General features: G+C 43.8%; 1 protein-coding gene across 2 annotated transcripts in view; it reads left to right on the forward strand.

The window, feature by feature from the left end:
- Positions 1 to 25,150, forward strand: part of PRKCE (protein kinase C epsilon) — a 325,248-nt gene that overhangs the window by 233,611 nt on the left and 66,487 nt on the right. For both annotated transcript variants that reach the window (XM_053383375.1, XM_053383374.1), the window contains exons 5-10: positions 603 to 688; positions 2,395 to 2,524; positions 6,347 to 6,489; positions 10,729 to 10,825; positions 12,135 to 12,346; positions 15,519 to 15,692. In XM_053383375.1, the coding sequence (XP_053239350.1) occupies positions 603 to 688; positions 2,395 to 2,524; positions 6,347 to 6,489; positions 10,729 to 10,825; positions 12,135 to 12,346; positions 15,519 to 15,692 (842 nt within the window). The remainder of the gene's footprint in view (positions 1 to 602; positions 689 to 2,394; positions 2,525 to 6,346; positions 6,490 to 10,728; positions 10,826 to 12,134; positions 12,347 to 15,518; positions 15,693 to 25,150) is intronic.

A 25,150-nucleotide genomic window follows, 5' to 3' on the forward strand; every position in this document is an offset into this window, starting at 1 on the left:
TGTGGGGAAGTTGACATGAGTGCAGGCCCCAAGCTGTTTAGGGCCTTCAAGATCAAAAACGAGCGCTTTGTGTTGTGAATTCGCAGGATCTCTTTTGTGTGCCACGAGGGCCCCATGATTCTCTTGATAGCAGCATTGGAACAGCATGCAATGGGTTGCATTCAGCAGAGTTGTCCCGTTTGGGCAAGGACCTCTGTTTGCACAGCAGAAGTTGTCCCTTTCATCCCCCAGCAAATCTCCCCCCCCCCCAGTGTCCCCAGTCTTCTCCAAAGAGTTGGTAGGGGAAAACCCGGAAGAGATTTCAGGAGCAGAAGTGGGGAGGAGAAGGAGGGGAAGTTCCACTAGATGCGAACAAGACAACTTGTTCCCCCAACCCTGTCCCAATTCAGCTCAGCTACCATAACCCTAGACCACCCTCTTCAGTTAAGAAGTATATTGCTTAGGTTTTTTAGATCCTCTGGGACTGGTGAGTAGGAATGGGAAGCAACCCTCCAGAATTTCCCTTTTCCTTTTTCATTTTCAGTTACCTAACCCCTTCTGGACGAAATAATAAAACTGCCTTTGTGAAAACTCAAACTTGATACGGTTTCTCTTGTTTACAGTTTGCACTTGCGTAGTCCATAAGCGATGCCATGAGCTTATAATAACGAAATGCGCTGGGTTGAAGAAGCAGGAAGCCCACGATGAGGTAAATATTTATGGAACAAATGCTCTAGATAAAAGGGAGTTGTGCTGTTTTGTGGAATTTTTTTTCATATATATATATATATATATATATATATATATATATATATATATAAAGTCAGGCCAAGTCACTGTCACCTCCCCTGTTTGTTAAAAGAGAGGGGGAAGGAGATGGATCCCGACTGCAGCCTTCTAGTCTCTCTTTAGTTCACCATTTACTTTTTTGCATGACTGAGAACCGTTGTGCACAATTTCCCTGGGAACTATTACCACTGTTTGTTTTTCAAAGACGGCCAACTCTGAATTCTGAGAATGGAACTGGATACTGGCCACCCAAAGCGGTGGCCCTGTCTTCAGAGCCTGCTCAAGAAATTCTGCCGACTGAGGCAAAAGACAAGATGGCTGCCCCATTACCACTCCACATACAGAAGCCAATCAGACTGGCAGCTGAATCCCATTTCAGCGTTGGTGATGTGTCTTTGTCCTCTGCCATTGGTGGTTCTACAAGGTTCCTGTGCACAGCTTCTCACCAGAAGCAGTTTGCATTTCCAATTTGGATTGGCAGGGTGAATCTAGACTCAGGGTAGAGCTGACAGTGTCCAGAATCTTTTTCTCTCTCGCCCTCTTGCAAAAAATAGAGTGCCGCTGCAGTCTGTTCTGTGGGATGCCCTACCCCATATCTCAGTTTTATTTTAGAGAGCCATTGCACTACCATCTTCTAGCCCCCCCCCCCGGAGCTTACAAGCCAGTGTTTGTGCTTTGAAAAGCCATGACCTCTTGTGCCAGATGTTAATCTACCAACTTGTGCCATCCTTCTATGCCAGCGGGGATATGGAAGTTCCTGTGTAGATTTACATTCTCTGGCTCCAGACTACAGGAAGCTTTAAAGCATTTCTGAATTGGTGCTCTTATTGTTTTAAAGAACTTCTGGGTAGAAGCCAGCGATAAGAAGTGGGTGGGAATATGCCATGTATCTCCATCTGCAAGTGGAACTTTTTAAAACAACCAGAAGATTATTTATGTACCACAAGTGAATCATTTAGGGACAATGTTGATGCTGATTTGCAAACGGCCTTTGGTAGGATCCTGATGTTCCTTGAAAGATGACCAGAGGGTCCTCAGTAAAATTGGCAAGCTGACCCGAACCACTCTGTACTGATGATATTCCCCTGCAACATGCATAAGAAGCTGCCTAATACTGTCTCAGACTGCCGTTCCACCTAGCCCAATACTGTCTGCTCTGACCAGCAGCAGCTCTCCTGAAGTTCAGGCAGAGCTCTTTCCCATTGTCTGCTGCCTGATGCTCTTCACCGGGGACCAAAGATACTCAATAGCCTGGGATTTTCCGCATGCAGAGTGTACTCTCTATCACTGCGCAGTTAACCCTCCCGTAAAAGGTACAGCTTATTCCCATCGCAGTATCCTTGATTCACAGAATCAAAGAATTGAAGAGTTGGAAACAAGAGTTATCTAGTCCAATGCAGGAATCCTGCCCACAGCTGTCCCTGGGTGGGCTCCAACCACTAACTTTCTGGCTAACAGCTAGACCCACTGACCCACAGAAGTCCACCATTTTGCCTATGCAGGGGTTAGCACTTGGGGAATTGAGTTACATATGGAAAATGTAGAAGTACTTTGCAAGGCCTTCACTGGAAAAGACTAGACGTACCAGAGTGGTCGTTTTTGTGTGTTCTTGTGATTTTCTGCCAGGTGGGCTCCCAGCGCTTCAGTGTCAACATGCCTCACAAGTTCAGCATTCACAATTACAAAGTGCCCACCTTCTGTGACCACTGTGGTTCGTTGCTCTGGGGTCTTCTGAGACAAGGTTTACAATGCAAAGGTAGGTTGTGCTTCCTCCTTCGCGCTTGTGCTTAATAATAAAGCAAATAATAAAACAAACCCTGCTTTGCTTATTATGCAACACAGCTGTTTTATTACTTGTTGGATGCCTGTATTTCATGAATTTTGCATTTTCTTGTATATTATCATTATTTATGTCTGTTGGTCACCTTATACACAAGCATAAAAAAAAAATCAAAGTGACTTTAACAGGATAAAATAGGAACAGATAAAATAAACAGAAACCAAGAAAAGTTAAAACTTTTCCCAAAATGCTCATTGAACATCACAGTAACCTATCCTAAGTGCTTTACATATCCTCCTTAATGTACACGCCATTGGTATTCTTTTAGTATTAGGTTCATAAAGATTTGTACAAATAATAAATTGCTTTAAAATAACCCTAACCCTAACCCTTACCATAGAAATTCCTGGATTCCCCAATTACATTTCATAGAGAGTGGGGTAGCCAGAACCCTGGATTTTTTCCCATATGAACTCACACATTTAGTCCTTGAGTGGTTAGCTTCTCATTCTTTGCCATCTCATTTTCGCACCGGGAGCAATTTATCTGCAATAGCAACCTTAAGTGGAGGAAATCAAAACATGTCTGCATCTGAGTTAAAGCCCCCCGTTTTTTTAAATATACACACTTGCATGCCTGCAGCAAGCAGAACAAAAACAACCCAGAATAATTCAGAAAGAGAGAACAGGATAAATGGAGTTGGCTGGCAACAGCTGCTGCCAGCCCTGTTGGCTTATTCAATTCTTGGCAGATTTGTAGAGATGCCTCCCTGTCTCCTTATGTTCACTTAATTGGATTACTTGGACCCTTTTTTTAACCTTTTAATTTATGATGTTTTGGGAACATGCAGGGTTGTCCTACTGCGGGTGGTCACAGAATTCAAAGTAAGCTCTGAAGTATCTATGGCTGCTGTTTTTAGGGTCTGTTTCTGAAACCAGAGGCGTATTGCTTTCCCTTGTTTTTGGTTTGATCTTGCAACATAAGGTATTCAAGGAGCATCTGACTAAGGCAATGTTTCTGAAACACAACAGCTTTATTTAAAAAAATCACAGCAGTGGTGGGAGATAGATAGGAATGTCAACTTTTGGAAAAGGTTGTCCTGTAAGAAAAAAATAAATAAGTGCCCATATTAGGAATTCATTAGGCCAACAAAAATATCATCAATTTTTTTGCAAGCTTTCAAGTTCCCCAGAACACTTCATCATAAATTTTATGGTGGATCATCTCCCATCTGCCTCTTATCAGGAGTGAGTAGCATCTGGTTGTGGGATTTGTGGAGATGGAGGTTCAGCTGTTACCTGTTTCTTCTTCTCAGGAGTTTGGGGTACAACATGAAAACTGCAAGCACCTGAAAGTTCATTTCCCACACCCCCATCTTCAAAACGTACTAGATGCAGCCACGTACAGCTTGACTAACACCAGCAGCCTTTTTACTCCCCCCCCCCATCCTCCTTAAGTTTTGTTGTAACACTTAGTCTGGAGAACTCAAACATTTGCACACCATTTTATGAAGTTTTGGTTGGCCTAGTAAACCTATAGCTCTCATATGGACTTCGGACTGTTAGGAAAGTTTCCTTCAGTGATTTCATTCTCATTCCAGTAGCAGTGGGAATGGAAGGACAGGGATGGGGAGCCTGTGCCCCTTGCCCCAATAAATTAATAGAATCATAGGACAGCGGCGTTGGAAAGGGACCCCACGGGTCATCTAGTCCAACCCCCTGCAATTCAGGAATCTCAACTAAAGTATGCATGACAGATCCAACCTCTGCTTAATAACCTGCAATGAAGGGGAGTCCTTCTGAGGGAGACTGTTCCACTGTCGAACACCTCTTACCTTCGGAAGGTTCTTCCTGATGTTTAGTCAAAACATCTCCTCTCCTGTAACTTGGATCATCAGTTCGAATCCTATCCTCTGGAGTACGATAGGAGAAACGAACTTGCTCCATCTTCTGTGTGACAGCCCTTTAGATAATAATAATAATAATAATAATAATAATAATAATAATAATAATAATAATAATAATAATTTATTTATACTCCAACCATTTGGCTGGGTTTCTCCAGCTACTCTGGGCGGCTTCCAATGGAATATTAAAATTCAATAACCTATTAAACATTAAAAGCTTCCCTAAACAGGGCTGCCTTCAGATGTCTTCTAAAAGTCTGGTAGTTGTTTTTCTCTTTGACATCTGGTGGGAGGGCGTTCCACAGGGCAGGTGCCACTACCGAGAAGGTCCTCTGCCTGGTTCCCTGTAACTTGGCTTCTCGCAGCGAGGGCCCTTGGCGCTGGACCTCAGTGTCCGGGCAGAATGATGGGGGTGGAGATGTTCCTTCAGGTATACTGGACTGAGGCTACCATTTCTCGTGTTGTTGGGCTCCCAGCTCCTATCAGCCCTTGCTAGTATAGCTCATCATAAGGGATTATGGGAGTTGCAGCCCAACAATGTTTGGAGGGTTGCAGATCCTTCATCCCTCAGTTAGAATGATCATTAAATGGCTTCAGTGTGATGAATCGACTAGACCCTTGAGCAACAAACAAAGGACCCAGGTTCAAATCCCTATGGAAGTGCAGTGAATTATTGTTCTGGGGTAGCGGGTGGGGGCAGTGTTTGGATTTGTATCTCTAAAATTGTGCAGCATCGAGTTATGCTTACATTTTTGTACACTTTCTTGAGCTTTTTTTCCCTCCACAAGAGGGCACTCGCATATAAGGTATAAGGCTCCAGCAGTCTGTCAACAAATGAGGAGTCTCAATGTTAAGCTGCCCAGTTATTTGCTGCTTCCTTTGATACATTTGCAGCCAGAAATCAATGATGTGTTTGGCAGGGGGAACATGTATATTCGTTTATGATTAATGGCCTTAGCTTGGGTCTGTACAGTGAAAGGCCTGACGGCTGATTGGATCGTCCTCTGCCGTTGCTCATTGCAACCCCCCCCCCCAAAAGGGCTTTTCAGTAGCAAGCTGAGTTATAAGTGATTTATGAAAAGGCTGGGTTGAGAAATGTGAGAGATGGAGAGAAGGCGTAATGGAGTAGAGCTGGAAAGGGAGGGATAGATTGGCCAAGATTTCAGAGCGGCCTGTGTTGTTTCACGGGGACACGGGAGAGTGAACTGTGAGGCACTTCGAAACAAAGTGGGTTATCAGGATCTTCTGAAAATATAATGGCAACAAAACACCTTCTCTCCCTCTGGGCACTGCAATTTACCCCTCTCAGAGTTACCATTCCCAGCAGCCTTTTACAAAGTACAGTGCTCATATTTCTTTGAGGGAAAGAATGTGCTTTGATATAGTGAGGTGGCTTTTTAGGGTTAATAAAAATGAAAAAGTGGCCCTCAAGAGTGATTTGGGTTGTGCACCACTGTCTCTTGCCTCCTAGACGGAGTAAGGATGTTTTGCTTCAGCCTGTGCTGCTTCATCATTCACAGACAAGATGGCTGCCTGTCCCTTCACAGCCCATTAATCACATCTTTTCTGTCAGGTTTGAAGGAGAGACCTGAGCGAGCAAGTTCCCAGAGGCATTGCTAGCTGGCTGCTGTTGGGAACATACTGCTGGCCTACATAAACCTTGGCCTAATCTTCAGAAGGCAATTCTCATGTCCCAGGATATGAAACGATCAGTCATGGATCCAGCTCAGCATTTTCCCCATTGAAATAATTTTCTCGTTTCAAGGAAGGTTGCTGCAGTTCAGCACCCTGATTTCCACATGGTAAAGACAGATGTTGATGTTGACGTATCAAAAAATGATCTAATCCAACTTGGGTTTTCTCTTCCTTTCTTCACCTGTTTTAAACTGCAGTTTGCAAGATGAATGTACATAGACGCTGTGAAACAAATGTGGCCCCCAACTGCGGAGTGGATGCGAGGGGCATAGCTAAAGTACTTGCTGACCTGGGTGTCACTCCGGATAAGATCACTAATAGCGGACAAAGGAGGAAGAAGGTAATCATTCTTGCATATGAACTCATGACTAGTGCTGTGCAGAACATTTTCTTCTGCATTTTTTGTAACCATCCTCTGTCAATTAATGAGAAAAGTAATTGCATATAAAAATGATCAAGGGGAGTAAAAATGTTAATGAGGTTTTTTTTGTTGCATTTAGCTTATGTTTGAGTTGGCCAAGGGATTTTATGAGATTCTGATTACAGGGTCTTGGTCGATTTATATGGGGAGAGCCGGTCCTTAAAATATATTGTGCTCCTGAGCCATTTAAGTCTTTCTGTGTCTAAACCAGCACATTTAAATGGGCCTGGAAACTACCTGGCAGGCAGTGCAGTCAGGCCAGGGTCAGTGTTATATGCTCAAACCGTCTTGCCCTAGTGAGCAACTGGGCCACCAAATTCTGCACTGGCTGAAGTTTCCGAATCGTCTTCAGAGGCAGCCCCATGCACAGCACATTGCAGTAATCTAACCTAGAGGTTACCAGAGCATAGACAACAGAAGCCCTGGTCCAGATAGGTGCGCAGCCACCAGCCCAAGCTGATGGAAGGCGCCACTAAGACCACCTGAGCCTCAAGCGACAGCAGTGGATCCAGAAGACAACAATCCCATGACTGCAACCATGGAGCAGGAATTCTAACAGAAGTACCCCCAAGCTGTGTACCCATTCCTCAGAGGGAGTATTACCCTATCAAGAGAGGGCAAATCCCCACTCATCCACTCTAGGAAACAACCCACTAACAGTGCCTCAGCCTTATCTGGTTTGAGCTTCAGTTTGTTGGCTCTCATCCAGTCCCTTACTGAGGCAAGACAACGGTCCAGCACATCCACTGCTGCACCTGCAGATGTAGAGGAGAAGTAGAGTTGTGTGTCATCAGTATATTGCTGACAATGTATTCCAAAGCTCTGCATACAGAAGTTCTCGAGTTCAGTTCAACACAGGTAGGGCTGGATGAGAACCCTGCCTGATATCACAGAAGGCTGTTGGCAGGAAGAAGAAGAAGAAGAAGAAGAAGAAGAAGAAGAAGAAGAAGAAGAAGAAGAAGAAGAGTAGTAGTAGTAGTAGTAGTAGTAGTAGTAGTAGTTTGGATTTGATATCCCGCTTTATCACTACCCTAAGGAGTCTCAAAGCGGCTAACATTCTCCTTTCCCTTCCTCCCCCACAACAAACACTCTGTGAGGTAAGTGAGGCTGAGAGACTTCAAAGACGTGTGACTGGCCCAAGGTCACCCAGCAGCTGCATGTGGAGGAGCGAAGACGCAAACCCTGTTCACCAGATTACGAGTCTACCGCTCTAAACCACTACACCACACTGGTATAGATAGCATTGACCTAGTTGGGCCAATGGTTTAGCTTAGTATAAGGCAACTTCCTAGGTTCCCATATGGAGAAAATCAAAAGCAGTTGGACAAAATAATGGCATCATCACTGCTAAACTTGTGCTCTTTGGAGTACACAAATCGAGTGAGCTGGAAGAAGCCCTGGAAGAACTTAGACTGCTTTGACCTCAGTAGTGATGAAGTCAAAAAAGGCTTTATTATTTTTCAATTGTCAGAAGGAATCGTTCTTGTCAGAAAGCCATGTAAACATCAAAGCTACTACTTTGAAGTCCCCTTGTGAGAACACATGTGAACATAAATATTCTTATCTGGTTGAAAAACTGGCGTGAGATCATTGTCTTGCCAGATGTTCCTCTCTACCCCCCGTGATATTACAGTGATGACAAATGGAAACGCACTGAAATAACATTCTCCCAAAAGAGAATTGAATTCAGCAGATGCTCTGCAAAGCCACTTCACAGAAGCTGATCCCTTCTGCGTTGGGTAAAAAAATAAATAAACCGCAAACCATCCCTTGGACCTCTTTATGCCAAGAGTCGCACATAACATCAGTGCACTCCTGAATATGTCCGTTCAGAAGAAAGCTCCACAGAGTCCTCCCAAGTATATATGGACAGGATTCCTGTCTTTATCTCCTGCAGTCTGTTAACCAGTGTGGTTAACTAGAGAGCCAGTGTGGTGTAGTGGTTAAGAGCAGTGGACTCGTAATCTGGTGAACCGGGTTCGCTTCCCCGCTTCTCTACATGCAGCTGCTGGGTGACCTTGGGCCTGTCACACTTCTCTGAAGTCTCTCAGCCCCACTCACCTCACAGAGTGTTTGTTGTGGGGAAGGAAGGGAAAGGAGAATGTTAGCTGCTTTGAGACACCTTCGGGTAGTGATAAAGCAGGATATCAAATCCAAATTCTTCTTCTTCTTCTTCTTCTTAACTGCCCACAGTAGTCCTTGGAGAGCCCTCCATTTAGAAGTCATATGCATGGTGCCCATTTCCCAGGGGTCGGGTCCCGGTCTTGTCCCTGGCAATGAAAGATGCTGTTCCAGGGGGTTGTAGTCACCTAAGTCACCTACTTAATAGACCCAGAGACATTACTAAACCTAAGTTAGTTGTCGTGATTAATAGCAATGTAAAAGCTAGTTGAATACCTCATAGGGTGTGTTGTGCCATCCTGCCAGGTACATAGCACATAGATTTCCCCATATGAACTGACCCAGACCCTGCAATCATCACTTGACGCCTTTCTTTCTTTGTGTGCCTCCTCTATGGGAGGTCCAGAGGGTGACAACATGCGAACAGTCCTTTTCCGTGGTGGCTCTGTGTTTGTGGAATACTTTCCCCAGGGAGGCCTGCCTGGTGCATTCGTTACACACTTTTAGGCACCAGGCAAAAAGTTCCTCTTCTCCCAGACCTTTGGCTTATTACGCAATCGATGGCCTCTTAAATTGTGTGTGGGAGTGTATTGTTTTTGTGCTTTTTTCTGGGGGCGCTCAAGGGTATGCAGTACCGACACCGTGTTTTTCTAGAAGAAAAGCACTGGTTAAAAGTGTAGCGCTTACTATAACAACTTCATGGTGAGTACTGGCACCTTTCTTTCTAGAAGAAAAGAAGTGGTTATTATATTATGTATTTTTGTGTTTTTATATTGTAAACTGTGATCCTCGAATGAAGGGCAATATAGCAATTTTTTATTATTATTATTATTATTATTATTATTATTATTATTATTATTATATACTTGCATATAGGAAGAAGATGGTTCTATGTGCTCTTGATGTCTACATCAGTCACCTCTACCGAATACGTTTAAAGCACTCTTATACCACTTTTAACAATTCTGGCTCCCCCCCCCCAAAGAATCCTGGGAATTGTAGTTGCTTAAGAACGCTACGAGTTATTAGGAGACCCCACACAGAGCTACAGTTCACACCACCATTAACAAGTCACAGTTCCCAGGATTCTTTAGGGGAAGCCATTACTATTAAAGTGGTATGGCTGTGCTTTAAAGGTGTGGTGTGGTCTTGGGAGGTGTTTTAAATGTGTGGTGGTGGCATGAGCATAAATCTCATGTTCGTAATCAACTGCTTTGCCTCATTCTATCAGCTTATTGCACTTATATTTGTCTGAAGAGACTTACATATATAGTTTCCAGGTGATCTTCTGTCTAGGCAACTTGTGTTACAAGACATTCTTAGGATCCACAGCGTCACATGTCATCAGGCCAGAAATGGGGAGCCTCTGGTCCTCCAGGCGAATTTGAACTACAACTTCCATAATTCTTGACCGTTGGCTGGGACTTAAAGCAGTGGAGCGCAACAACATGTGAAGGGTCATAGGTTCCCCATCCCTCTTCGAGATCATTCTCCTGACATAAATCATGGAGAATTTAGAAAAGCTGCATTTGGCAAGTCAAGCATCTTGCATCTTTTGGCGAGCAAAATGTGGTTGAAATCCACTAAATCTCTTCATTTGCACAGCTCCTGTGCAGATTTAATTAAACTGGTGTTGGAATGGTGCTCAGTGAATTATGGCCTTTCATTCTGACACGACACTCTAGAACTTGTGTCAAGAATACTGTACCTTGTTTCAGAAGTTATGGGTTGTTGTTTTGAAAGAGTTTCTATATGCGGCCTTTCTGTGTATCTGGTAAGCCTAGCAGCATTTACCGTGAACTTCTTCAAACAAGTTAAGATTTCAACGCAATAAATGCAAGTTTTTTTCTCTCTCTCTTTTAAAAATGAGCTGCTATGCTTGTCAATCTGTAAAGCAGATGGCAATTCAAGGAGGATTTTCAGTCGCCTTCCTCTTTGTGTGCAGAAGCTTTGCTATTTGGAGCTGCGTCTCATAAATGTCATGTCAGAAGGACACCTTGCGATGGTTAAGCATCTCATTTCTCTGTCTATTCTTAGCTTGTCCCAGGTGCAGAATCTCAACCACCGGTTCCTGGATCCTCACCAGGAGACGATGACAGATCAAAGTCAGCACCGACTTCTCCATGTGATCAAGGTTTGCCCCCTTTTATTTTATATTTATGAATATTTTGAATTATTTTGGGGGTCTCGCTGAGCTGCAGCCTTGTAAACAATGTGGCCCCAACATCTCAGATTTAACGAAGAATAGACTATGAAAGAACTGGTGTCATAACATGGCCACATCACACAGATGGGATTGCCATGTGCCTTGCGCTGTCTTTCCTGCTCAGCAGAGCAGGACATGCTAGTTTTGAAGATTCAGGAGAAACTGCTGAAGGCTTTTTTGGGGCCATCTAGTGAGACACTGTCTTCTGCAGAAGACAGTAGCAAAAATGGTGCCCTCCAGATGTTGGTGGACTCCAACTCCCATCAGCCTTAGCCAGCATAGTCGCTGGGCAGAGATGATGGGAGTTGTAGTACAAAAAAAGGCACCTGTAGAAGACACCATATTGGCTGTTCCTGTGACTTGCAGCAGCTTTCCAGTGTCTCTGGGGCCTTTCCCAGCAGTGGGACATTAACTGGAGATGTTGAGGATGGATCCTGGAGCTTTCCATATGCAAAGTACAATCTTTCTGTCTATCTGGGAGGGGCTGCAGTTTATTGGTAGAGCATTTTATTTGCATGCAGAAGTTCCCAGGTTCAGTCCCTGGAATCCCTGCATAGGGCTGTCAGAAATCCTACAGAGCCACCACTGGTAGTGTAAATACTTACTTAGATGGACCAATGGTCTTTTTAATGTAGAGCATCTTCCTGTGTTCCTATCTGTTTGTTTATCTATCTATCTATCCACACACACACACACACATATGTATACATACATAATAATATTGACATCTGATGCCCTTTTAAAATGTGTGTGGAAGGGGAGATTATTGGGTTGTTGTCGTTTTGTTTTTATTATGTATTTTCTAGATTCAGGTAAGTAGCCATGTTGGTCTGACGCAGATGAAATAAATAAATAAAAAGTTTAAGAACTGTCCAGTAGTGCCTTAGAGACCAACTAAGTTTGTTCTGGGTATAAGCTTTCGTGTGCATGCACACTTCAGATACACACAAAAGCTTATACCCAGAACAAAATTAGTTGGTCTCTAAGGTGCTAATGGACAATTTTAAAATATTTTTTATATAATTCATATGTATTTTCTTTTTTATATATATTGTGGTTTTATGCTGTGTACTGCCCTGAGATCTACTGGTATAGGGCAGTGTAATTTTTTTAATGATGATGCATGCGTCATCCTGATGCAACCAGGATCTTGGTATTGCTGAAGCTTAGCTCTCCCATATCCATGTGTGTGTGTATTAAAATATCTGTCCACTGCTGTCATTTTAAACTTTCACAGAAATCAAAGAGCTTGAAAATAACATTAGGAAAGCATTGTCATTTGACAACCGAGGAGAAGAGCACAGGGGAGGAGCAGCGACCTCGACTGACGGCCAGCTTAACACTCCCGGGGAGAACGGCGAAAACGGAGAGGTCAAAACACAGACGAAGCGCATGGGCCTCGAAGAGTTTAACTTCATTAAAGTGTTAGGGAAAGGCAGCTTCGGGAAGGTGAGCAGTCCTTGATTGCTGCTTGTTTCCACTGTGCGCATTAAATTCAACAACATGCAGTACTGGTAGGAAGAAACAAGGCTGAGGCATGGTTGAAGCTTATGGCATATCTGTGTTTGCATTCACGCACACCCTCCTCCGGTGGTCATAGGGATTACCAAATCTATGCCAGTAGGGCTTCAGCAAATTTAAAAGCCGTGCATCAATTCAATCATGCATTGGGGCTTGGAGGTTTATGGGTAAACCTGTTTCATGGCCTGATTTGGAAGAGGGCCAGTCTGGATCACCCGTAAGTTTCCAGATCACCCAGATTATGACTGTGTAAGGGATCTAAATTCTTAGTATAATAATAATTATAATATAAATATATAAATAAATAATTTATTATTGGTACCCCGCCCATCTGGCTGGGTTTCCCCAGCCACTCTGGGCGGCTCCCAACAGAATTAAAAGCACAATAAACCATCAAACATTAACAACTTCCCTAAACTCTGGCCACTACAGCTCACTGTCTCTCGCTACCTCAGTTACCTGGCACAGAATCTCTTGCACAGTACAGTGGTACCTCAGGTTACAAACACCTCGGGTTATAAACACTTTGGGTTACGAACTCCGCTAACCCGGAAGTAGTACCTCGGGTTAAGAACTTTGCCCCAGGATGAGAACAGAAATCAGGTTAAGAATGGACCTCTGGAATGAATTAAGTTCGTAACCAGAGGTACCACTGTACCTTTTTGGTCCATGCACTGACCCCATAAACTTGATTGCACCAGCAGTCCTGTCAAGCCATGTCTCAGGCTGCTAATTCTGCACTGCTTGATGCTGCGGCTTCTCAAGTATATCAGCACAATGCGGGGGAACGGCTGTGTAGTCCAGAGGTAGCTATCCGGATATTCTTGAGCTACCATTCCTATCAATCTTGGTCAGCATGGCTAATGGCCAGTGATTGTGGGAGTTGTAGTCCAAGAACATCAGTAGATAACACAGGGGATTTAGATGCAGAAGGCCAAGGTTTAAATCTCTGCTTAGCTGGGTTCCACTGCACATGTGATAGTTTCTTGGGCTGCTTTACTTCCATTGGTGGTTCTTGGAATAATTTATAAAAGAATTGGTACCACCCATGCCCTGAAAAATGGCATAGAAATTATTGCCAGCGATGTATTTTCTCTGTGATGCTGAACAAGTATCTCTTTTTTAAGTTGGCTAGTTTTTTTATTTAAAAAACAAAGTCAGTGCCGAATTGTTTGTTAAGTTGAAAGTGTGCCTGCCAATTGAAATGCTAAGCTGCAGTTGGTGTCTTCTGTTGAGGCACTTGTCTGAAAAAGCACTCCATAGGGAGGCTGACATTTATTCTCCCTGAAGGTGATTCCTGCTCTGCATGCCCTGATTTTGCAAGTCAGATAATTTGCTTTTTCAACTTGCCAGCCATGCAGACTCAACAAGGCATGTAAATGTTAGGCTGTGTTTGCTCGGACTCCTGCTGTTCCGCCGTAAGGAGGAGTTGCAGAGGTGACTTTAAAGTGGCAGCATCAAATCCCATTCGGCTCTAGATCGTTAGGTGGAAACAGTCTGAAATTCGAAGTGACAACAGAGCCAGGATGCGTGCAATTCTAAAGCCCGAGCGAGGCACACTAAAAAAATTTCACTGGGGCAAAAACTACAAGAAACAAGTGCATTGAGAATCTGGATTTCATTTATGCCTGAAAAAACAGATCCACGTTTTGCATTGCTGATTCTTGCTGCAAACATGTAGATCAGGCTTGGGGAACCTTTTCAAGCCCAAAGGCTGCATTCTCTTTTAGCAAGCCACCATATCCTACACGCCAGTGGTGGGCAGGACTCAAAGCTAATTTGGGCAAGGCAAGCAAAGGTGGATTTTAGCTTTGTTTCTACACACATCCCTCGCTATCGTCAGTTCATGAAAGCAAGGCCCGTTGCTTAAATAAGTAAGTAAGTAAGTAAATTTTTTTTTATTTATACCCTGCCCTCCCTGGCCAAGACCGGGCTCAGGGCAGCTAACATCAAATGTCAAATACATTAAAACACAATCAAACAATTAATTAAAATACAGCTTAAAAATTAGAATCAGGATGAAATTAAATGACTGCATTCCAACCAGGCAAAAACAACTCCAGGATGGTGCAAAGCAGGGATAGTGAGAGGTATGGCTTGAGGAGAAGGCTATTGCCTGGGGAGTGTTCTGAGGGCCAGATAGAGAGGCCTGGGTATATTTCAGGCTGGAACTGTGGCCTAGTGTGTATCTGTCCTCCATGAGGCCTAGTCTGCCTAGCCTCTTGAGGAACCATAGTTCTTGTGGTGCTGGAGACTGGCTTTTTGGAGGCTCTGGATCACACACACACACACACACACACACACACACACACTACAATTTCTGACCACAAAAGAGAGGAAAAATCCTTTTATAGGAAAATCTAAAAACTAGGAATACTGGAGTTCTCCACTTGCCCCCTTGAAATTTTTATCTTATTCCCTGCCTTATTCTACTCCAGCAGGTCCCAGGGTGGGTGACAACCATCTACAATTCAGGATTAAAAGCAGTTAAGACAAATTGCAGCCACAGGAATAGGGTGGACCCTGAACAGACGCATTTCAGGGGTAAAGAAGGGTATCTTCAGCATTCTTCGAAAGCTGAACAGTGAAGAAGCCAAACGCACCTCTGTGAGGAGGAAATTCCAAAACTTAGCGGCAGCCGCAGAGATTGCCTTCTCCTGGGTTGCAACCCCCTGAACTTCTGAGGGTGGTGAAACTACCAGAATGGTTCTCTCTGCTGAGCTTAATGTTTGAGAAGGTCTGTAGGGAAGGAAGTGGTCTTTCAGATACTGTGGAAAAAGGCATTTTGCTTCAGGATTGTCTGCTGTGTGTGCCTCTCCATTCAGTGAGTTTTATTCAGTGAGGCACTAAAGAGATCATTTTGTCAGCAGAAGCACCTTTCCATGCCAGATGGAATGATCGATCATCTCTTTTCCTCACACAATATTCTGGGAGTTTCCCCGATTTGTGGGGAGCGGGGATTCCCATTGCACTAACGGGAATTGTTGTGCTGGCTTCCACTAGTGCAAAATTTCCATTTAAATTCTGTTTTTAGCTAGTTTAGTATGCTAACTACTTGCTGTTTGCCGTGTGTAAAAGTGCAGTTGCCTCTTTGTTGCAGGTCATGCTAGCCGAGCTAAAAGGCAAAGATGAAGTATACGCCGTGAAAGTCTTAAAGAAAGATGTCATCCTACAAGATGATGACGTTGACTGTACAATGACAGAAAAACGGATTCTGGCGTTAGCACGGAAGCATCCTTACTTAACACAGCTCTACTGCTGCTTCCAGACCAAGGTAGGTTCTATAAATCTATCACCAGACTTGAGGAACCAAATCTTCGCAGAATCTGGCCTGTGTGTCAGTACATGAAAAGTGCAGCTGAAATACATAGCACTGTACGCCAGAACCCCTTCTTGGCTTCAACAGAATGAATTTGTACCTAGCAAAGTGATTCTGTGAACAGTTAGATAAAAGAAAGAATAGTACATGGGTAGGCAAACTAAGGCCCTTCTCAATCCAGCCTGCGGACGGACCAGGAATCAGTGAGTTTTTACATGAGCAGAATGTGTGCTTTTATTTAAAATGCATCTCTGGGTTATTTGTAGGGCATAGGAATTCATTCATTTCCCCCCAAAAAATATAGTCCGGGCCCCCACAAGGTCTGAGGGACAGTGGACCGGCCCCCTGCTGAAAACGTTTGCTGACCCCTGGAATAGTATGTTTGCAGCTCACAGGGCAATACATTTAAAATGGGATGCTTTGTTCAGGGGAGGAAAAAAATAGTTTAAACCGAACAGCATATGAAAACAAATTGAAGCAACTGGATCCTGTTTATGTCAGATGAAAGATGATTAAGAAGCGCTTTTATAGGGATGCGTGAGGAATTTGATCTCTGTGGATTTCTCTGCAAAATGACCTGATCTACTCCAATCAGAGTAATGGCCGCTTTGGAACAGCTATCCATTGGATTTTTCAGGCTGCAGTGCATTTCTTGGCAGTTTAAATATATCAAAATACATGTTTAAATATACATTTCTGAGAGAATCGAACAGATTTAAATATGTACTCTAATATGGCATATGAGAGGGATGTGAAACGTAGGATGGAATTATGGCTAATAACGTTTGAAATATCCAGATTCTTCCTTCTCTAGAGCTGTGTGCTCTCAAATATTTAAATAATATTACATTTAAATGACAGGAAGGAAGATTTAAAATGTTGGGGGCAAGCCAGATATCTTTTGCTAAATCCAATTAAGGACAACAAAATAAGATTTACTGTATTTTTCCGTGTATAACAAACCCCCCCCCCCTATTTTTGGGGACTCAAGAAAATGCACTATGCGCTATCCATGTATATTTAGGAAAAAATATAGTCTTATACACGGAAAAATACAGTAATTGTGACTTGCTTGAAGCCCCAGTGATTTAATGGTGACTTAGTCATGACTACGTTTTATTGGATTATGATTTATTATTATTATTATTATTATTATTATTATTATTATTATTATTTTGCTGGGGTTGGGAAGAGAAATTCAACGTGTAAAATTTTGCAAGGGACAGTTGGGTATTTCCTTCACTTAAAGCAGTGATGTGAAACCTTGCAGATGCTTTGCTTGACTCCAACTCCCATCAGCCCCAGTAAGCATGGCCAATGGTCAGGGATGAAGGAAATTGTAACCTAGCTACCTTTGGAGATAGACCTTTGAAGGGGAGGCTAATTATTTGAGAATGCGGTCTTGGTGGAATGCATATTCTCTTGAAATACCTTACAGTAGGATGCTTGGGGGATTGGATAATCGGTGTTTTGAGGCAAAATACATTTTACAGAAGTACAGTGGTACCTCGGGTTACAAATGCTTCAGGTTACAGACTCCGCTAACCCAGAAATAGTACCTCAGGTTAAGAACTTTGCTTCAGGATGAGAACAGAAATCGCATGGCGGCAGCAGGAGGCCCCATTAGCTAAAGTGGTACCTCAGGTTAAGAACAGTTTCAGGTTAAGAACGGACCTCCAGAACGAATTAAGTTCTTAACCCGAGGTACCACTGTATCTTCATAGCATTTTTCATTGTGAATACTTGTGCAGACTTAGGTTAAGAAAATCACAGATTAATGTGCAAATGGGATAGAACAGATTTATGAATGAGCAAATGTGGAAGTACAGCGGGTTAGAAAATCGTAGCATCACAGAATTGTAGAGTTGAAAGGGACCCCGAGGCTCATCTTGTGCGACCCTCTGCAAGGCAGGAATCTCAACTAAAGCATCCATGATAGATGGCCACCCGACCTCCATAGAAGGAGAGTCCGCCACTTTCTGATGGAATCTGTTCCACTGTCGAACAGCTCTTAGCACCAGAAAATTCTTCTGTATGTTTAGTTGGAATCTCCTTTCTTATAGCTTGAATTCAGTGGATGAACTGATTCACTCCTTCCAAACATTCTGGTCATTGGTGCCAAGATGTTGTCTTTTGTAGAATGCGGCACTCTCTTTTCTGTATGTGAACATTTAAATGGGATTTGTTTCCTTTATTTTACAGTATAATTATTATTATTATTATTATTCCTGACATTCAGAAGACATCTGAAGGCAGCCCTGTTCAGGGAAGTTTTTAATATGTGACATTTTAGTGTATCTTTCATCTTTGTTGGAAGCCGCTCAGAGTGGCTGGGGAAACCCAGCCAGATGGGCGGGGTACAAATAATAAATTATTAGTAGTAGTAGTAGTAGTATGCTGAGCATGCTTTAAAAACCAAAACAAAAAACTATAATGCTGCTTTGCCAAATAGATGATTTTTTTTAAAGTCAACGATTTTAAAGTCCACCAACCAATTCTCTTGTGCAACCTCCATTGTAATGAGCAGTGTTGGTTTTTTAAAAGGACTTTTTAAATATATGTGCTGTGATTGGAAATAGTTAATGGAGAACTTCCTGGCTCCTGGGTTTAGGGGCTGCACATTTTATTATTGCAAATAAATATATGTCCTGTGTTGCCTTTAAAGTGCCAGAAGGTGGCACTGAAGATACAGAAAGAAAGGGGAAAACCAACTCCCCCCCAAAAAAACAACCCCCAATTACTTTGGTTCTGTCTCTCTAAAGGAAATGAGGTGGTTACATAACTTCATACATGCAGTAGGAGCTGCATTGTAATCGATTTTGAATTCTCTTTTAAACTATTCAAAAAGACAAACACAGGCAAATCTTGCTGCTTTTACATAGCACATATTTGCTTATTTATTTGAACCCATTTATGAGTCTCTTCCCATAAAATACCTCAAAGCAATTTCACAGTAAAAGCATCAACAATGAAAAAAGAACTCCATATGTAAAAATAACCTAAAACAATTTCACATGTGATAACAATTCCAATACCAATACAGATTAGATGTCTCTCAGTGGCAAAGTGCATATTTGCACGTATTATGTATGCCTTGACATAAGTTATAGCAGCTCTTAGCTTGTTTATAAGATTTCTCACCCCACACCCTTCACTACAAGGTCCCAGGGCAGAAGAGTTTGGATATCCTGCTTTCTCACTACCCTAAGGAGTCTCAAAGCAGCTAACAATCTCCTTTCCCTTCCTCCCCCACAACAAACACTCTGTGAGGTGAGTGGGGCTGAGAGACTTCAAATAAGTGTGACAGGCCCAAGGTCACCCAGCAGCTGCATGTGGAGGAGCGGGGAAGCGAACCCGGTTCACCAGATTACGAGTCCACTGCTCTTAACCACTACACCAGGGCAAGTGTAGTGCACCATCTTTAAAAAAAAAACAGGAGAAAACCAAAACACTTGTAAAACAAGTAAAACCAAATTCAACAGTTAAAGTCAATGTCACAGTTGCAGACTTAAGAAAGAGAAGTTTCTTGTAACTACCAACATCAGCTCTCATGCTGCCAGCTGCAAGAAATATTCCTTGAGATGGAAAACATGCCATCGATAACCTTTATACCTTCACCAAATCAGCTCCTGTAAAATGAGTTCTTTCTGCGTCCTGTTAGCATTGAAAACCAACCAATGCAATTCTTTTTCTTTCTTTTCCAATGTAGGCTTCCCATTTAGGATTTCTGGTATGAAATCCGCCTTCTGGATTGCAGGCAAAAGAATGTCACAAAAGCATGCAAATAATCCAGTGCTTGGTTAAGTTTAGTGAAGTTGCATTTCTAAGCTGTGAGGGTGAAGGGGTACCCTAATCAGAGCATTTAAACCTTCACTTAATCCACGGCTTTGTTTCATCTGTCCTCGCAATGGCGAGATCCCCCACGTAGAATTAACAACCATAACTTCATATTTTTATAGAGCTTTATCGGGGTTTATAGGACTTTACGTGCATACTCTCAGACATCTTTACTGCAGGCATTATTGTGCAGTATAATAATAATAATAATAATAATAATAATAATAATAATAATAATAATAATTATTTATTATTTGTACCCCGCCCATCTGGCTGGGTTTCCCTAGCCACTCTGGGCGGCTTCCAACAAAGATAAAAAATACACTGAAATGTCACATATTAAAAACTTCCCTGAACAGGGCTGCCTTCAGATGTCTTCTGAATGTCAGGTAGTTGTTTATCGCTTTGACATCTGATGGGAGGGCGTTCCACAGGGCGGGCGCCACTACCGAGAAGGCCCTCTGCCTGGTTCCCTGTAACTTGGCCTCTCACAGTGAGGGAACTGCCAGAAGGCCCTCGGAACTGGACCTCAGTGTCCGGGCAGAACGATGGGGGAGGAGACGCTCCTTCAGATATACTGGACCGAGGCCATTTAGGGCTTTAAAGGTCAGCACCAACACTTTGAATTGTGCTCGGAAACGTACTGGGAGCCAATGTAGGTCTTTCAAGACCGGTGTTTTATGGTCTCGGCGGCCGCTCCCAGTCACCAGTCTAGCTGCCGCATTCTGGATTAGTTGTAGTTTCCGGGTCACCTTCAAAGGTAGCCCCACATAGAGCGCGTTGCAGTAGTCCAAGCGGGAGATAACCAGAGCATGTACCACTCTGGCGAGACAGTCTGCAGGCAGATAGGGTCTCAGCCTACGTACCAGATGGAGCTGGTAAACAGCTGCCCTGGATACAGATTTGACCTGTGCCTCCATGGACAGCTGTGAGTCCAAAATGACTCCCAGGCTGCGCACCTGGTCCTTCAGGGGCACAGTTACCCCATTCAGGACCAGGGAATCCTCCACACCTGCCCGCCTCCTGTCCCCCAAAAACAGTACTTCTGTCTTGTCAGGATTCAACCTCAATCTGTTATCCGCCATCCCTCTTTCGGCAGATTGGGACTTGAGACTCACTTTGAGATACTTTGGCTTGGATAGCCAATGAAATAATTGCTGAGTAGCTTCGTTGGTTAGAGCGTGGTGCTGATAACACCAAGGTTGCAGGTTCGATCCCCATGTGGGGCAGCTGCGTCTTCCTACATTGCAGGGGCTTGGATGATCCTCAAGGTACCTTCCAGCTCTACATTTCTACAAGTCTAAGGATGCACATTTTGTGCTCATCTCCTTGCCATCGTGCTTCCAAGGAGAGATACGCACTTTTTGTTTAAAGCTCATATGAAGAAAAAACTGCTATCCATTATAGGCGCGTTCCTGAAAATCAGCTGAACCTGTTTGAATAGAGGCAACAGTGGGACTAGAGGAACAAGTGTGTGTTGACCTCCCTTGAGTCACTTTCAGCAGTCCTAAAATCTTATTGTCTGTCAGGTAGGAAGCAGCATCCCTGACCATTGGCCATGCACTCTGGGGACTTAAGAAAGCTAGAGTCCAACAGTGTCTGGAGGCCCATGGGTTGTCCATCCCTAAAAAAGTAAAGGGACCCCTGACCATTAGGTCCAGTCGTGACCGACTGGGGTTGCGGCGCTCATCTCGCTTTATTGGCCGAGGGAGCCGGCGTACAGCTTCCGGATCATGTGGTCAGCATGACTAAGCCGCTTCTGGCAAACCAGAGCAGCGCACGGAAACGCCGTTTACCTTCCCGCTGGAGTGATACCTATTTATCTATTTGCACTTTGACCTCCTTTCGAACTGCTAGGTTGGCAGGAGCAGGGACCGAGCGACGGGAGCTCACCCCGTCTTGGGGATTCGAACCACCAACCTTCTGATCGGCAAGTCCTAGCCTCTGTGGTTTAACCCACAGCGCCGTCCATCCCTAGAACGATGCAATATTGGATGCTCTGAGGCATTCTGGGAAATGTTAAACGGCAACTTATAGCTCCCTGCTGACTTGCTGGGCGCCTAAGGCAGATCCAGTGCTTGTGGACTTAGCCAGGATGCTGGGGGCCCCATTATCTGGCCTGTGTGCTGATGCCCTAGTATGGCCACACCATGTAGGTACCATTTCATACTACAAACTTGGCAGGCTCTTTTTTTCTATATAAAAAAAAGAAAGACAAATACGTGTATCAGTCTCTTCCACAATCGCGATAAAAGAGTTATTTAATTTCCCTTGCTTTTATTGAGCAAAAGAAGAAGAAGAAATGTCTCTGGAGTTGTAATTTGCAGATCCCATTGACAAAATATGCCCTGGCAACTTTCCAGTAACTGATTTGTGGACAGCAGTCTAAATTTCTCTCATAATAGTGGCTTGAGGGGCAAAACGTGTCATTTGTGATTTAGAGTGCCAATTAACCTGACTGTGGCTGGTCAGTCTTATATTTGTCTGGGCCTAATCAATGGTTTGTAATTCATTTTAGCTGATCGTCTTCTGTGTGGGTTGCTAAGCAGCTAAACCTGTTGTGCAGATTCTGCTGGATGAGTGTAATCTACTTAAGGTGCATTTACATTGTCCAATATTACTGCTTCGTGTCACGTTAGAAGTTTGCGAGGGTCATATTTCATATTCTGCACCCCAGTGGAGGCCATTTGTGATTGCCAGATGTTGGTATGAAAGCGTTTTTTGGTGTGGTTTTTTCGTGAGATATCTAATTAGACCCGCAAATACACTTTGATTTAAATATACCCACCAAACTTTTCCTAATTTACAAAATATGATAAAATACTGAACGATGCATGGCAATGAGGAGCCGTGCATCTTTCACTCAGTGCATACAATGCAGGACATGCTGGTGCCACTATAATCCTTATAAAACTAGTAATTTCAACTAGCATTTCTTCTTGCTACTGGAAATTCACCCAAGGCTAATTCGCAGAGGAAATTCAAGAGCACAACAGTATGTCTTGTGTTTGGTTTTGCTTGTTGTGTGCTGGAGATAAACATTGTGTTCTGAGTTTTGACTTATGTGTAAAAAATAATACAGTGGTACCTCGGGTTACATATGCTTCAGGTTACCTATGCTTCAGGTTACAGACTCTGCTAACCCAGAAATAGTGCTTCAGGTTAAGAACTTTGCTTCAGGATGCGAACAGAAATTGTGCTCCGGCGACGCAGCAGCAGTGGGAGGCCCCATTAGCTAAAGTGGTGCTTCAGGTTAAGAACAGTTTCAGGTTAAGAATGGACCTCCAGAACGAATTAAGTACTTAACCCGAGGTACCACTGTAATCCTCCCGTTCAAATTTTTCTAGTGATCAGGGGCGCTTTGATGTGTACTAAATTTCAGATTTCAGATTGCTATAGAAATATTCTCCTCTGTCGCACTTTTCTCTTTGTTAAGGCAAGTGCAGAGCCCAGGAGATCTAAGAGGGCAGCCCCTACTATTTCCTCCCTGGGTGTGTGGTGGTGGGAGGAGGAAACCAGCAGCACCTCTTGTTCACCATAAGGCCACTCTAGAGGTGGCATGCGGGGGGGGGGGAGTGGAGCCTGCCAAGCAGGTAGCAAATTCAGCCTCCAGGGAGCACATCACTGCCACCATGGCAGCAGCAATGCATTTCTGTGAGGTGGAATAATAATATAGTAATAATAATTTATTACTTATACCCCGCCCATCTGGCTGGGTTTCCCCAGCCACTCTGGGCAGCTTCCAACCGAATATTAAAAACAATACAGTGTCAGACATTAAAAACTTCCCTAAACAGGGCCACCTTCAGTTGTCTTTAAAAAGTAAAATAGTTGTTTATTGCCTTGACATCTGGTGGGAAGGCATTCCACAGGGCAGGCGCCACTACCTAGAAGGCCCTCTGTCTGGTTCCCTGTAACCTCACTTCTCGCAGCGAGGGAACCACCAGAAGGCCCTCGGCGCTGGACCTCAGTGTCCGGGCTGGATGATGGGGGTGGAGACGCTCCTTCAGGTATACAAGACCGAGGCCGTTTAGGGCTTTAAAGGTCAGCACCAACACTTTGAATTGTGCTTGGAAATGTACTGGGAGCCAGTGAAGATCTTTCAGGATTGGTGTTATATGGTCCCGGCAGCCACTCCCAGTCACCAGTCTAGCTGCCGCATTCTAGATTAATTGCAGTTTCTGATTCACCTTCAAATGTAGCCCCACGTAGAGCACATTGCAGTAAGTAATCTGCCGCCGCTGTGGATCCTGCCACTTGAGGCTGTCATCTCATCTTGCCTCATGGCTGCGCCGGCCCTGGATGTGGAACAGGCTGCCTGCCTGTATATTTTTAGGTAGCTTGTCAAAACAGTTTTGGGTTAGGGTTCATGGGCTTCTTTTGGCTGTCTGTGTTGGCCTAATTTCTGGAAGTATGGGTGTCATGGCTGGGAGCTCGATGAATTGGCTTTCTAAAAAATAAAAAAAGCCTGCCTGCCTGCCTGTAATAATTAAAGGAAGAAAGACATTGGACCACCACACTGTGAACTTTTATGAGTTTGTGCATTTTAGAAGCAAACAGAACAGCCCTGCAGATGAAGTTGTGGTAGCTCAGGAGTTTGGGAACTTTCCTAAGCAGTATGGCAAAGTTGAGTAAATGTTGAACGTTCCTATTGTCCTGCAGACAGAAGCCCCCGTTGTGTCCAGATTGCTGACCTGATTTTGAGAGAGTGAGAGGGAAACTTGCTGATATGCTGCACTGTCATTCCGAGGTGTCCTTGGAAAATTATTAAAGCCCTGTTAGCTCACTGAAGCTCCATTGTTCTCAGCAGCCCCTCAGCAGTGTTAACTGGATATACTCTCCCCGGAAAATACACAGCCATCATAGGCATCTGATCATGAAGGCAGAATGGCGGAGAGCTCAAGATGTCAATGAGCAATCTGAGCTCATTCTCTGTAGGTTCTTTTGAAGCTAGACTGATGTTGATGCAATACATAAAAGTAAGTCCTATGTCCAAGTGGGGCTGTTCTAAATGGTCCCTGATTTGGGAGGCCTGGCCTGACTCCCCAAGTAATTTTTATCCCTCCCCTTACTCTCGGCAGCAGCAGAAGTAAAAACAAAACCGGTTTAATGTAGGCACAGTGCTGGAGTGGGTGGAGCCTAGCCTCCTAACTAGAATGCAAAATAATTCCACCCTGCTCATCAGATCAATCATTGAATGAGGGAAGGGGATGATAACCGTGTTGTTGTTTTTAAAGAAAACAGATTTGATTGCACATACCACATCTAACATAGGGATCATAGAATCATAGAATCATAGAGTTGGAAGAGACCACAAGGGCCATCGAGTCCAACCCCCTGCCAATGTGGATGTGGGTGGTGCTGTGGCTTAAACCACAGAGCCTAGGACTTGCCGATCAGAAGATTGGCAGTTCAAATCCCCACAACAGGGTGAGCTCCCGTTGCTCAGTCCCTGCTCCTGCCAGCCTAGCAGTTTGAAAGCACGTCAAAGTGCAAGTAGATAAATAGGTACCGCTCCGGCGGGAAGGTAAACGGCATTTCCGTGCACTGCTCTGGTTTGCCAGAAGCGGCTTCGT

This window comes from Podarcis raffonei, chromosome 3, assembly GCF_027172205.1.
Source record: "Podarcis raffonei isolate rPodRaf1 chromosome 3, rPodRaf1.pri, whole genome shotgun sequence".
NCBI classification, from domain to species: Eukaryota; Metazoa; Chordata; class Lepidosauria; order Squamata; family Lacertidae; genus Podarcis; species Podarcis raffonei.